This window comes from Chelonia mydas, chromosome 25 (assembly GCF_015237465.2).
Source record: "Chelonia mydas isolate rCheMyd1 chromosome 25, rCheMyd1.pri.v2, whole genome shotgun sequence".
In the NCBI taxonomy this organism is placed as follows: Eukaryota; Metazoa; Chordata; order Testudines; family Cheloniidae; genus Chelonia; species Chelonia mydas.
This window is the reverse complement of record NC_057858.1, coordinates 16038726-16052871: the sequence shown is the minus strand read 5'-3', so window position 1 is coordinate 16052871 and position 14146 is coordinate 16038726. Positions and strand designations below refer to the sequence as shown.

Genomic DNA, 14146 nt, shown 5'->3' with positions numbered 1-14146 from the left:
CAACCCACTTACTTTGGAAAAACAAGCTAAAGGCAGTTTTATAAAAGTGTTTATTTGAAGGCAAAACAGTAAAATTCACAAGTTGATAACATACATGTCTTTTGCTGATTCACAGACAGTTACAGTTTCACAGCTACAATAAATCTAGAACAAGTTGATTTACCATATTGGACTGGATGGTTTTGAAGATTGTTTTTACTGTAAAAATGGCTCTGGAAGAGGCTGCCATCCAGCAGACCTCTGCAGTGGAGGTGCAGTGTAAGGATGTCTAACAGTTGTAGCTGGTGGTCTCTGGAAACAGAATTCAGTTACAAAAAAAAGTATTTTGTAGGCAGGGTGGTTTCCAAGAATGTTTCATATTTAGACATGTGGGGTGGGGAAAATGAAGTCTTTTCTACTGAATTAGTTTTAGCTTTTTATTCAAGGGTATATACAAAAATATAAAAAGCTTAAAGAATGCCTTTCATTACAAAGCACTGAACATCTTAGAGCACTTGAGTGGCTAAAACAGTTAACACTCTACATTCTGAATAGAATTGTGATTGCAGCAGGTGGTGCATAGGGGCTTTAAGTTGTGTAGTAGGTTCTAATAAGCTCATACAGTGCTCATAGGTCACCTGTATTGGAATTAGGTGCTTCATTCCCCATTTAGACATTAGGATACACTGTTCAGCATCAGTCTGACTTGCTCCCAAGGCAGCAACCCCTCCACTTCAAATAGAATTAACCTTTGAGAGAAAAACATACATTATGGAACAAGAGACATAGAACCATAACAAGTAACATCTGTATTCCACAGGAATGAGTGGATCACAATCCTGGAGCAGGGATAGCTTGGCAGGGGTTTAGTTCTAGTATAAAATGGGGCAACTAATTTTTAAAAGTTTGCAAAATAAATGGGTATTTTTAAACTCGCTAGACATGTAACAGAAACAACTGGCCTTTTTAAAGCACTAAACAAATGTTGGAATACATGTCATAGCCTTCCATTTTCCATCATAGATTTAAAGTCACTTCCTCCAGACATTAATCCTGATTTATACAAGATTAAGTTTAATCTTTTGTAGAAGATGCAAGACATCTTTCTTCAGATTTCAGGGAGTCTTATTCAGGTGGTGGAGGGTCTTGGGTTTCACGCTTCACTGAAACAATAGGGAAAAAAGTTCTTACACATTCTGCAGTTAGTCTCAGTTCTATCTGAAGAGTAATGCAGTTTAGGATGAGGGCTCCATTCACAAAATGGGTTCTCTCTCCACATTTTTTTGGGGTGGGGGGGGTAGTAGAGATTTTGTTACACAGCCATAGAGCTATGGCTAGAAGTGACTTTGCCTGCCCACAGCGCCTCCCTCTTACTGTTTTCCCCATTGCTATTTGTGAATCTTTACTCAGCAAGGGTACTTGTCACTCAGAACCCCTACAACTCCTGTCCCTCCCTCATTCTCAAAATGAGGCTCTCCATCACACAGAGTGCCACTCACAATGGCAAAGACCATTTTAAGTTACACTTGTGTCATCTTTTCCTAAGCCTCTGCTTCAGGTCTGTGCTGTGCCTACCCACTCTGGTTCTGGTCCTTAGGAAAGGAGCAGAACTCAACAGTAAGGGTGAGCAGCTCACAGCTGGATAGACAAAGCCAGGCAGGAATGCCAGCCTGCCTCCCAGTACCCACAAACCCATCCTTTCCTCCTGCCCTATTAGCCATTAGCCATCCTCCCCCGATAGTTTGATAAAATCTAGTTTCCTGAAGGTTAAAAAAACAAACTGCCTAGCAACCACCCCACAGCCAAAACATGGCTTGTAGAGGAGGGAAATAAGTGTGGTTGACTTGGAATGAAAGAAGAGGTTAATTAAAAATGCACATGAATTTCCAAATTGCAAATAAAGCTCAACTCAGATTAAATTTAGAAAATGCATAGTTCTTTCCTACTACAATAGTCTTTTCAGTTTTAACCAAGTATTCCAAAAGAGATAGCAGCTGTATGTAGTACTCCTGGGGGAATGCTGCACAATGCAGAAATAAATGTGTGTACAGAATTTCCTTTCCCCCCTATAAATGGGCTGCAGTGCTGTTGGCTGCCACTAGGGGCCACTGGACCTGGCAGAGCCTAGCTCACACATAGAAGACACTACCAGGGGGAGGGAGCTAGAGGGCTCCTGGCAGCTGCAGTTCCCAGCATGCCCTGAGGGAAGGAGACAGCAGCAGGTAGGCACACAGGAAACTCCATGCAAGCCTGGGACCAAGCATCAGGCTGTTTCTCCCTTTGGATCCTGGGGGAAGGGGGGAGTGTCTGGGCTCTGAATGGGGGGTGTGCAGGTATCTGGGCCAGGGGACCCTGTGGCTGGGCTCCGGGAGGAGAGCGGGTGCAGGTATCTGGCCCCCTGGCTGGGCTCTGCAGGGGTGGGGTGGGGTGGGGTGGGGGGGGGGGGAGAGAAAGAGGGCAGAGAAACAGGAACTGGGTTGTCATAGGGGTTTCTTTAACTCTACTCCTTTTCTGTGCATCTCTGTATTGTTACAGGTTTCAGAGTAACAGCCATGTATTGTTACAGACATACTTGCTGACACATATTTTGAAATAAATTACCAAAATAATTGAAACTGGTGTGATTATATAGTGTTGTTTTGAAAAATAAAATTTGCAGAATTCTAAAATATTGTGTGCATAATTTTTTAATTTTTTTGGTGCAGAATGTCCCCAGGAGTAATGTAGTGTGACAACAGCTCTTACCAAGGAAAAAGTGTTGGGGTTATTCAGGGAGCAGCATTTACTTACCCAGAAATTAAAAATGAATAATAAAACAATTATAAAACTAATTTGTGTTCTTAATCTTTTGATTCCCTATGCAACCTCCACTGGATTTTATAGTCTAAGGAAACCCATGCCAAGTGGGCTAAAGTAGCTATTATATTAACTACAATGGGTTCACAGGACCTTTTTAGATTGTCCATCAACATTCACTTACAGTCATCTCTGGCCTTCATGCGTGCAATAAACGAGTAACTTTTATTTCTGCGGTAGTTTTCATATGGGTCATCTAGTGCAACTCCTACTCCTTTATACTGATCCCATTTATCTCGGATATCCCCTCCTTTAATTGGGTCTTGGATTCCTTGTTCCTTGGCTCCCAGTCCTCCAGATCCACTCCATCCTATAAAAAGGACATGGGAGAGCATCTTGTTATTAAATTCAGTAGTGTGAATTCTACAGGAAACAAAAGTGAAGAAATAGTGTACAAGAAGCTTGATACAGCCTGAAACAATAGCTCTGAGAAGGGTGAACTGTCCCATTCATCTCAAGACCTGCTGCTTTGTGGAGAATGGGAGGCACTAACACCACCTGACACCACTGTGTGTGCGAGGAGGAGTGCAGTGGGCTCCACCTTCCCACTCAACCAAGCAGATATATTTTGTCTACTGGAGTAAGTACCTAGTGTGGGGAGTCCCCTTGCTGCCACGCCCATGGCATACCCCCTGCTTCTCTAGAAGGAAATGAGGGCCCCTTCAACTACCACTCAACATGGTAGTGGGACTGGCAGGTGAGGGTGTATAACAAGGTGACTATGGCCCTGTATTGCCTTAAGCTGGCCCTGTTATGAAGGTGTGCATAAAACCAGTTTAGAACCTGTATGAGTGACTGATGAACAACTGTCTGCTGCAGGACAGTTTGGGGTGGAGGAAAGTAGATAATCATTAGAAGGAGAGGTCTATATTTCCAGCTAAAAAATTATTACACATGGAGCAGTCAAGAGCAGCACTGCAAGATTTGGCATTCTAATATGTTAGAAGGAAGATTAGTCCCAACAGTTAGAGCATTAGCCTAGGATTCAGGGGTTCTAGATTCAAGCTTGTGCTCTGCCAGGCTTCCTCTGCGACCTTCAGAATGTCACTTACTCTCTCTGTGCCTCACTTCCCCTCTCTGTGCCTCACTTCCCCATCTGTAAAATGGGGATTATTAGTAGTACTTCTCTACCTTACAAGGGGTGAGTCAGGACAAATTTGTTAGTATGAGTGGCTCTATCAATTATGACAATAGGGGCCATATAAGTACTTAAAGAGCTGCAATAAAACAGTGTTGTTAATACTGTTTCTGACAAGGCTGTAAGATGAAACAGTTTACAACAGAAGCTCCAAAACAACCTACTCCAGTCTCAGCCTTTTGCAACCAAGGCCAAAAATAAGGTGGACAATGAAATGCATGGCTGGTTTCATTTACTATTAGCAAAGGCAGGGAAGTTACGACCTCTCAATCCCTTCTCTCAGGCACTCACGATTGCAGGGGGTACCAGTTATTTTCAGAGCTCCTTGGGTGCAATAGGCCTACAGTCACACAATTCACCTACACATTAACAGTCTTCATTTGAAATACATTAAGAGCTGTTATAAAGAGGACAGTGATCAATTGTTCTCCATGACCACTGAAGATAGGACAAGAAGTAATTTGCAGCAAGGGAGATTTAAGTTAGATATTAGGAAAAACTTCTGAACTATAAGGATAGTTAAGTGCTGGAATAGGTTACGAAGGGAAGTTGTGAAATCCCCACAACTGAAGGTTTTTAAGAATAGGTTAAACAAAACACCTGTCAGGGTTGGTCTAGATATACTTGGTCCTACCTCAGCATGGTGATGGACTAGATGACCTCGAGGCCCTACATGATTCTATATGAAATGCATTTAGTCCTGGGTGCTTTATACAGATATATATGGCAACCATCCCTCTCAAAAGAATGGTGTAAACACCAAAGTAGTTCAGTTACTGTATGTCATGCTGCAGCATTGTGAGTGGCTAAAATGTCTAATTCTTGAAGTCTTTCTATGAACAATGCAGCCCTAAGACAAAGGGCCAGAAGATGAAGACAGCACACTACTAGCATTTCAGATCTGCTGGTCTTTCCTCTTCACTCTTTGCTTTCCTCTCTCTCAGCTACTTCTCTTCAGCCTCCAACTTCCTGATGCAGCACAGCCCTCCAAGTGTGACCTGTTGCTAGCAGCTTCCCAGCTTGCAGTGTTGATGTTGAAAGTTTTCAAGTCCCTCTTGCAAATGACCTTGAACCTGAGCCTAGGTCAGCCTAGTGGCCTTGGAGCATCCATTGCTCATACGCTGCAGGTGACTAAGCCAATGGAGAGGTCGGTGTTTGAGACTTGGCAATTTTGCTTTCTCAAGTACTTTAGTGTCAGGAACTTTGGATTCCCACTTGATATTTAGAATATGGCAAAAGACAGTGGCTGTGGAAAGCTTAGCCTTCTCCGACGCCTACTGTCAGTGGTCCAGGTCTCTCCACCACACAGCAGTCTGCTCAGAACACACATCTACTAGACCCGGGTCTTGATGTTCAATGTTAGTTTCCTGTTATCTCACATTTTTCTGTTGGCTGAACGTGGTAGCTGCCTTTACAATGTGACAATTAAGCTTGTCATCTAGAGAAGTTATCCAGTATAGTTGATCCTAAACAGCAGAATGCGTGCACAACTTTAACAGGGGGATCAGAAAAAGTCTGGCCCACATATTTATGAATGCAGCGTGGCTTTATTTCTGAAGTCTACACTCTTTAGGAGCATGACAAATTATCTTTAGGCAGAAGAGTCCAAACCAAGGGGCACCATAAAAATTACATTATAGCCTCTCACCCATACAGTACGTGAAACCCTGGAGAGCAAGGACCTTCTGGAGTAAGGTGTAAAACACTGTGTCCTAAAGTCAGAAGGCTGCTTTTTTTTTCCTCCCTGCTTTGTGAAAGGTTCTATTTGGGGGAGGACCCAGGATGATTATTTCAATCAAAGACAATAAATCTTACCCATTTTCACTAACATTTGATGCCCTTTATTTTCTTCTCCAAGTCTTGAATCAGGTATAGGAGGCCCAGAGTTAGAGCCTAAACCAGCAGCAGAGCTAAGAGAAAATACAAGTTATAATTTATCATTAGAATTTTAACATTTCACTGTGTTAAAACATATTGCATATAACTTATTTTTTATGCATATGTATTGTTTAAACTTCTATGATCAACATAACTAGCCAGATATAAACCTTTGGAAAGGCAAGACACAAGGAGTCCTGTTGCAGCACATTCTATGCATCTCCCCACCGCAGCAGCAGATATCAAGGATATCAGACACCATGGTTTTCTCAAGAGTATGTTATGTAATTAAGGGTTTTTTATGCAGTGTTTTAAAACACAAGTTTTAGTTATCACCAGGAACTACGAAGTCATTTTATCCTCTCTCCATGTATATATGACATGACCGCGCAGTTTGTTCAAGTTATGGTTTGATCAGCTAAGAATCCTGCCTTTTTCTATCCAATTCGTTAAGTGTTTAATATACAGAAACTATCAGAAAAGTCCTAGCCCAACCTCATCACGCTCAGAGTACATCACCAAACTCAATCCAATGGAAAGCCTTACGGAGGAGTGGGACTACGAGATCGGGACCGGTGCCGCCTTCCCGGGGAGTAAGATTTAGATCTTGATCTTGATCTTGACCGTGACCGACTACGAGAAGAGTGGGACCTGCTCCTGCTTCTGGAAAGTAAGAGTGTGTGAAGTCAGTTACCTTTCTCTAATGCACAGGATTATAGCAATATATAGCTTATTCATTGGTTCCCTAGCTTTTGTAATTCACCTCTGACATTAATGAAATAATATTTTTAAAAAGGTATCTAAGATCTGGAGAATTTATGTACAGAAATGCTGATATACCATTTCATGTACACAGCTTCCAGTGTGGTGCATTCGATATATTCATCTCCCTGAACAAAACCTTGTGACCTTTGGTGCCTTAAACTAATTAAGATTTCCTGAAGAAAGCAAAAAACCTAGAGCTAAGTTTCAGAATCTTCCATTTTCTGGAGGAAAAACCCTGCATTCTCAACCTTCGAGAGATTTGTTGAATATGCAAACTGAGCACAGTCTAAAGTAACAGGGTCAGGAGTCAGGAACTTCTGAGTTCAACTAACAGCTCTGTCACTAACTCACTGCATTGCCTTGGACAACTCATTTCACCTCTCTATCATTTTCCTCATCAGTAATATTGGGAATATTTACTGCCCTACCTCCAAAGGGCTGTTGTGAAGGATCATAATGGCACACATCCAGCATTTTAGGAGATTTAGCTAGCCATAATTCCTAATGAGCTCTTGCTTCACCCTACCTGGACTGTGATCGTGAATAGGATCGTGATCGGGAGCAGGATCGTGATCGTGACCTTGAATAGGAGCCAGATGACTTTGAAGATCTTGAATTGGATCGTGAGGAGGAACGACCTCTGCTTTTAGACCTACTCCGAGATCGAGATGGCCCACTGCATAGGGATAACAAAATATCAAGAAACCAGAGTAAGATTCCTGTAAGCTGCATAAAAAGCAAACATGTATTTTCAATTAAACTAAAATTTAAACATCCTGAAATTTTGTTGACAACCCAGTGAAGCCAAAGCCTGCCAGGGTGGCAAGTATGCGGTTTTCTATATGTTAAATAAATCAAGCTCCAGAAAGTTAAGACATAATTATTGCCCCAGCACATTGTGCTACTGCTGCCATAATTAGACATATAGTCAAAATCTTTTTGACAATATGTCTAATTAAGGCAGCAGTAGCACAGTCTAAATGAATGGCAAAAGGCACGTAAGGGAACTCTTACCTATTTCTTTTCTCCTGACCTTTCCGCCGTCTAGCTCTCATTTTAGCTCTGAAGAACTCGTACAGCCCATTCTGCTCCCAGCCTTCACTGCAAGATATCAACCACACACAGAGTCAATATATGGGAAAAGCTCACTTTTGTCAAATAGATGAGTTCAGGATTTTTAGAAAATAGGGAGCCTGGGGAAAGCGGTCTCACATGCTCTCAGTAGGAGACCAGACAGCACACTGGAGTGGATGAAGTTCAAAATGTAACTTAGAGTACTTATTTCAGCATTAGCAGAAACAAGTTAAAGGCCTTGAGAGCTTCTCAGGGCAGGGCATTTTCCTTACCATATTGTTGGCTATACACATTCTTACCTGTTTCTAGGCCTGTCATGAGATGGTGGACTATAAAATGCTTCAACTGCAGCCAGCAACCTCTCACTTGGGGGCATTGGGGGTGGAAGACGTATATCTTTAGGATCCAAAGGTTTATATTCATGATCTTCAAGCTGTCAGAAACAAAACAGATGGCTTTCAAGTCATGGGGTAATTACCTAAAGAGATAAATATGCCTAGAAAGTTTAACTGCTTAGAATCTTGCACTTCATTACTGAGTTTAAAATGGTCTAAAAATAAGGCTTTGGCCGGTACCATAAACAAGCACTGGGTCATCTAGTATAAAACAAAACCCTAGTGACATTTGCAGCATTAAAGTTGGCAGCACGTTATCTGGGATTCCTAGGTGTATAAAACATAGTTGTAGTCTATACAGCCCCATGATATCCAAGTTTCTGGCATGAGACTTGGGAAACAGTGATGTGAACTAGGAATAACAGAATTTAGACACAGAAGAGACCTATTAATTAATCTAGAATACTATATAAATTATACCAATTTAACCCATCCCACAGCAGCCAGTATGTTCCCTACAGTCTATTTTCTGGTGTTTTGTTCACTTGTATTAGATAAGAATTACAAAAGTCTTCACAGAAAAGAGTTTAAGACCAGCTACCAAACATGGCTGGCCAGCAACTGGGACTGATTCCACACTCCTATAAATCACTATGTGCAACTGATTTTAAAATTATGGTAAACTTTAAAATCGATGGGACTTAACATTTTGAGAAGTGTCTTCTTTCTTCATAGTCTAGCTAGCTGCTTTTCTGAAATGTCCCCTGTGTCAATCCTGATTGATGCACAAAGCACACTACTTTGAAGTAATAAATAGCTCGTTAATTTTAAACTGTCCCTAAAATTGATCATGGGAGTTTGATCTTTTAACCCTTCTGCCCAGCTTCCATTTCAGCAACTTACTTTCACCAGTGGAGCCATAAGTCCAGCGGGAAGATCAAAGTAGGGAACATTTGGCACCAGGCTGGGATCATCATGGTTTACGTGAGGGGGGCCTTGTCTCCGCATGTGAGGAGGCTGCCCATTAAATCCATGTGGAGGAGGCCCAAAATCGGGGTGCTGTGGCCCACCCCAAGGAGGATGCTCACCAATTCCAGGATGAGGCAATCTATGCCCAGGATGATGATGAGGTGGTCCAATTTCTGCACAGAGAAGGACAAGAGGGGAAGACAGGAAGAAGGACAACTAATTGAGATGCCCCCCACCACATACCTTTATTCTAAAGAGAAAAAAATCCTATTACAAGGAGACCTCAATAACTACTACAGGGAAGAGAAGACACTGGATACAGGTTGTGCTCACTCATGAAGCACCTACTGTCTCCCTCCCTCCCTAGCATATCAGCCACCCATATTCTCAATAGCAAAATTTCAAAAACTAAGGCCCTGTCGCTTTGTGGTACCTTGAGTTTGGAAAGTGCTAGAATGAAAGTTTCTATTCTCAAAACCAGGTTACCTTGCATTCAACAAAGGAGGCACTAACGTGTTATACTTCTAAAGGCTCAAAATACAATTACAGTCCATCTCCAAAGCAGTACACTTGCAAGTTTTATCAACGTGCACAGACAAACAGATGGGAGTGGTTTCACAGGAGGACATGACATGCAAGTGCTTTGTTAAAAGGGCATTCCAAAAGGAAGGAGAGAAAATGTTCCTGTTAAAATAAGGCAATGAATGATCTCAGCATGACCCATAATGGACAAAAATACTGGTTATGTGTACCAGGATTGATACAGCACACAACTGGGCCATTGTGAAATACGCTGACAGTGCTGCATGGGAGATGCGGCCTGGAACAGCCGAGGGTGTTGCAGGGCAAGAATGAGCAGACAGACAGATGCTGGAGGGAAAGCCTGCACTATGACTAACCCAACTCTAGCCGGTGCTGGTAGTCTCTCACTTTCATTAGAAGCAGAATACTATTAAACATGAAGTAAAAAACATGTCTCTACCATTTCCAGGCTCTCTCCCACCCTGTTTACATTTAATAAGAAAATGTCTCTCCAATTCCCTGCTAGAATTTAGAAGATGGAGCAACTTGTCTGGATTTAGCTCTCTATTCTCTCCTATCGCTCGGGCTATTTTCCCTACTCACACATGATGTTGGCTCCATCCAATACATTTCAAAGAAATTTTAGCATTGTGGTGGATTCTCAATCACTGGAAGTTTTTAAATCAACAATGAACATTTTTTCTAAAAGATATGCTCTAGTTCAACCATAGCAATTTGACTTGAAGCAAGAGTTAATTCACAGCAGTCCTGAGTTATGTAGGTGTTCAGACTAGATGATCATAGTAGACCCTTCAGGCTTTGGAAATCTACAACTCTAAAACTAAGGTGTATAGCAGCAGGTGGCAAGGGATGTGAGCCCTTGAGGGGCGAGAGCTTTCCAGGAAGGGCTACCCCATTCCTTTGATGGGAAGCTCTCATCACAAGGAACTAATTAATTTTAAAACAGCAATCGTCAGCATCCTCAGTACCCACTTTACCTTGAGGAAAGTCCCCTTGGGGGTAGTCAAAACGATGAGGATAAGGCGGCCTTTCAAAGGGATGGCGAGGTGGAAAATCATCCTGCATGAAGCGAGGTGGGAAGCGGTTGAAATTATGTGGATGTGGGGGCTGATTGAACTGGGGATGTTGCTGATGTGGAGGGAACGGGCCTCTGAAGTGGGGTGGCCGCTGCATTCGAAATGGAGGTTCCCTTTGGCCCCCTCCCCATGGGGGCTGCTCATGTTGGTTGTTCCATGGTGCTTCAAATTGGTTGTTCCAAGAAGGATCTGGCTGGTTATTCCAAGGGGTCTCCCGCTGGTTATTCCACCCTGAGTCTCTCTGTTCATTCCACATTCCTTCATGGTTGTTATTCCATGGAGGACAGTGTGGAGGTCCCTGCTGGTGAGGGTAAGAAGGTTGGTCATAAGGCTATAAATATAAAGAATGTAATAAAAACAGTCTATTTCTAAATTATTAACTAGAGTGTAAGTACTACATGTGCACAGAGGAGGGGGAACAAACATCTGTGTACAGAGTCTGCTTTGCAAGTAAAAGTTAGGACAAACTGAAAAGGAGAATTTTGAAGGAAAAGCTAAAGTGTTCTTCTCAATCCTGTCATTAACTGTAAGAAAAGATTTGTCACTGATCAGCATATCTACCACCAGGATTCCTGTTCTTAACACAACAGAAGAGTAATGGCCCAAAGAGCTTTGAACCCCAGAGGGAGCACCTGCATGCTCATAAAGGAAAAGCAGTAGAAGGACAACTGTGAAATATGATTAATGGATTTGCTACTTAGCTTTCTTTTGACTATGAAAACTCCAGATATTTTAAATCTGGATTAACATTTCCAGCTTTTCACCAAGCTCCTAATTGTGTGATGATTTTTACAATATGGCAATTATTGGACACCCCAGTGCTTTACCATAGCTACATTTACACGTTTGGTACCTGTTGTTGACCCCAAGGTGCAACAGGATGAGGCTGGTCAAACCAGGGTGGTTTATTTGGAGGAATCTGATCATGAGGCCCAGGGCCACGTGGTCCAGCAGCTGCAGGATCTTGCACCCCAGCCCCTGTTGCATCATACTCTGCAGAAGCAGCTAGAGGAAGCTGAGATTTGCCATCATCTGAAATAAATTGGAGACTCTTGTAAAAGCCACCCTTTGTTGCACTGTAAAAACAAAAATAGACAGTGTCTGCCCAAACAACTTATACGTGATGGGCAAGTCAGTCTAAATAGCAGCCTATTATCAAGACAAGTGGTAAACTTTCAGGAAAGCTGACAGCCATTAGCTTGTAACACACAAGTCCCGAGAATGCAATCATACCTGCTTGACTGACTGGAGCAGCAGGCGGTGCTGCAGCAGGTGTTGGAGCCGGAGGCGGGGGTGTCGATTTTACCTCACTCTCCAGTGGTGGTATTTGTATTTGTTGCTGCGGCTGTGGCTGCTGTGTTAAACTATTGACAAACTCTTCATGTTGTGTTTTCAAGGTTTGTATCTGCTGCTGGAAGGCCACCTGCACAGGCTGCACTACTGATGCATATTCTGTGATCAAAGTTGCCTGATGGGATGAGTCACAAATTAAGATCAGCATTTTCAAGAAGTTACCGGGCGGCCATAATAGACACCATCCCTGCTCATACAGGCTCCCCCAGTAATGTATCCACCTCTTCCTAGAGGGATTCAGAGATTGAAACTACTCGGATGACAAACCCTCATTACGATTTACTAGATGCTATATGGAAAATCCCTCCTGTATTTCCCTTTCCCTTATTTAAAAGCTGGCAATTAGCAGCGTTCATTCTGGGTGACTTAACAAAGGGTTAACCACAGACGCATATGGTACTATAAAAAACTTTTAACAGCAGCCAAAGAAAGAAGAGAATGAAGTAAGCAAAGAGCCAGGGTGGGCGTAAAGACAACAAACATGCCAAGAGAGCAGAATCAGGGCCAGAGATGAGGAAGCTGATGGGGTGAAGGGATGAAGAAACTAGGCCTAATCAGAACAGTATAATTATATGCTATATTTTAAATGGCCCCACTGTATTTAACTTTAGAACAATGTATTACGTTATTTTTGTACTGCGGCAGAATAGAAGTTCATAACAAAGAGACAGCTACTATTTACATTTCACAGAAGAGGAGTTACTGCATTCAGCACTTAAAAATATGTCCGCAATCTATTATGCAATTATAATGAGGGGCCAACTTTCTCTCATGGCTAACCTGGTACTGGCCAAGTCCAAGAGCCGGGCTCTGTAACTGCTGAATAATTGATTCATCAAAGTAGCCATTTTTCTCCCACAGCTGAAGGAGCTGTATAAACCCAGGAAAAAAAAAATTCTGTTAAGCACATGACAGCAGTGACAGAACAACATTAGGGTACAGTAAGCTACATCTTTATAAACTAGTCACAAGGACTTCTCTAGCATTGAAAATAGAAACATAAGGCTCAAGCTAACCTAAAACAACTACTCACTCTGGCAATTTTCTGTTGCTTATCCTCTTCCACAGCTAAAAAACTAGTACAATATATAGGGACAACCACCTTCTGTAAAGCGGCCAGAAGATCTCGTGCTTGCTTCCGCTGGCTATAAAAGGGAGGGAGGGAAAAAAAAGTATCAGCCTTTTACTATATTGTTAAATGAGCAGTAATACCCTCCCACAAGTGTCTCATCCAAATACAGACGTATATGGTTAGTAACTCATTTGTATATAATGAATAGGATACTTTACATTTTTAACCACACAGCATCAGCTGGAAACAATGTACAACAATGACCAAGTTAATTCAGTTCTTACTCTACCACCACTTTGCTTGCACCAATTATAGACATCATTCTACGGTCACTAAACATGATGGGACTACGTAGATATAAAAAAACTGTGCCAAATCAGGCAAAGTACAAATTTTCTAGCAGAGAGACCCATGACTATCTATTAAACTCATGAGAACAACAAGTTGAAGAATGCACTTTAATCCTTACCAGTGGTGCAACACATCATTGATTAGATAGATTAAATGTAACCGAAGCTCAAAGTGTGCCCCTTCTGCTGTTATGCGATTTCGCAGATGTCCAGCCATCAGCTCACAGTGTTGAGGAGACTTTGCATTACTAAACATCCAGTTTTTGCCAGCCTTTGAAAACCAATTTAAAATATTTTAAATTAATCTGACTTGTTCACATTGCATGGATTTCATAAAGCAATAGATCACTAGTCTGCAAGAAACTACAAGGAGGGAATTCCCATGTAACAGCTGTTATTGAGTATACTATACAACTAAACAAAGAAGCAGTTAACTAAAACTGTATACAATGCAGTTAGAGGTCAAACACCATGTTCAAACTAGCAATAACTTTTAACAGCTGTTTGGGTTAAGAAGATGTTGGTCACTGAATTTTGTCCAGCAGACTTAATTCCTCTCATCCATCTTTTGGGGCTTTGTCCATCCCATTTTGCTTTTGCTCACTGCCTCAGACCAAATGATTTGTTGCTCTGGGCTTCTCTCTTCCCCCTGTGGATATCTTTATCAGACTTCCAAACCATCAGAGTTATAAATGAGCTGCCCCAATGGTACTGTGAATGGGGAACTGATCTAGTCTCCCTATGTAGGGTAGTTCAGC

The 14146-nt window shown here is 42.0% G+C and overlaps 1 protein-coding gene across 5 annotated transcripts in view; it reads right to left on the bottom strand.

Annotated features, from left to right (window-relative positions):
- Nucleotides 1–32: 32 nt before the first annotated feature.
- LOC102931952 (calcium homeostasis endoplasmic reticulum protein) overlaps nt 33–14146 on the bottom strand; it is a 17035-nt gene continuing 2921 nt past the window's right edge. Inside the window, exons 5-18 of one of the 5 annotated variants that reach the window (XM_037886072.2) lie at nt 13508–13659; nt 13000–13111; nt 12747–12836; nt 11847–12081; nt 11467–11645; nt 10515–10914; nt 8929–9167; nt 7990–8123; nt 7631–7717; nt 7143–7292; nt 6398–6514; nt 5789–5883; nt 2960–3145; nt 33–1142 (exon numbers count right to left, since the gene is read on the bottom strand). In XM_037886072.2, coding sequence (XP_037742000.1) covers nt 1105–1142; nt 2960–3145; nt 5789–5883; nt 6398–6514; nt 7143–7292; nt 7631–7717; nt 7990–8123; nt 8929–9167; nt 10515–10914; nt 11467–11645; nt 11847–12081; nt 12747–12836; nt 13000–13111; nt 13508–13659 — 2214 coding nt within the window. In that variant the 3' untranslated portion in view covers nt 33–1104. Of the gene's footprint in view, nt 1143–2951; nt 3146–5788; nt 5884–6397; nt 6515–7142; nt 7293–7630; nt 7718–7989; nt 8124–8928; nt 9168–10514; nt 10915–11466; nt 11646–11846; nt 12082–12746; nt 12837–12999; nt 13112–13507; nt 13660–14146 lie in introns of those variants that run through there. The other 4 variants (XM_037886075.2, XM_037886073.2, XM_043535810.1 and 1 more) reach the window with 4 other exon arrangements.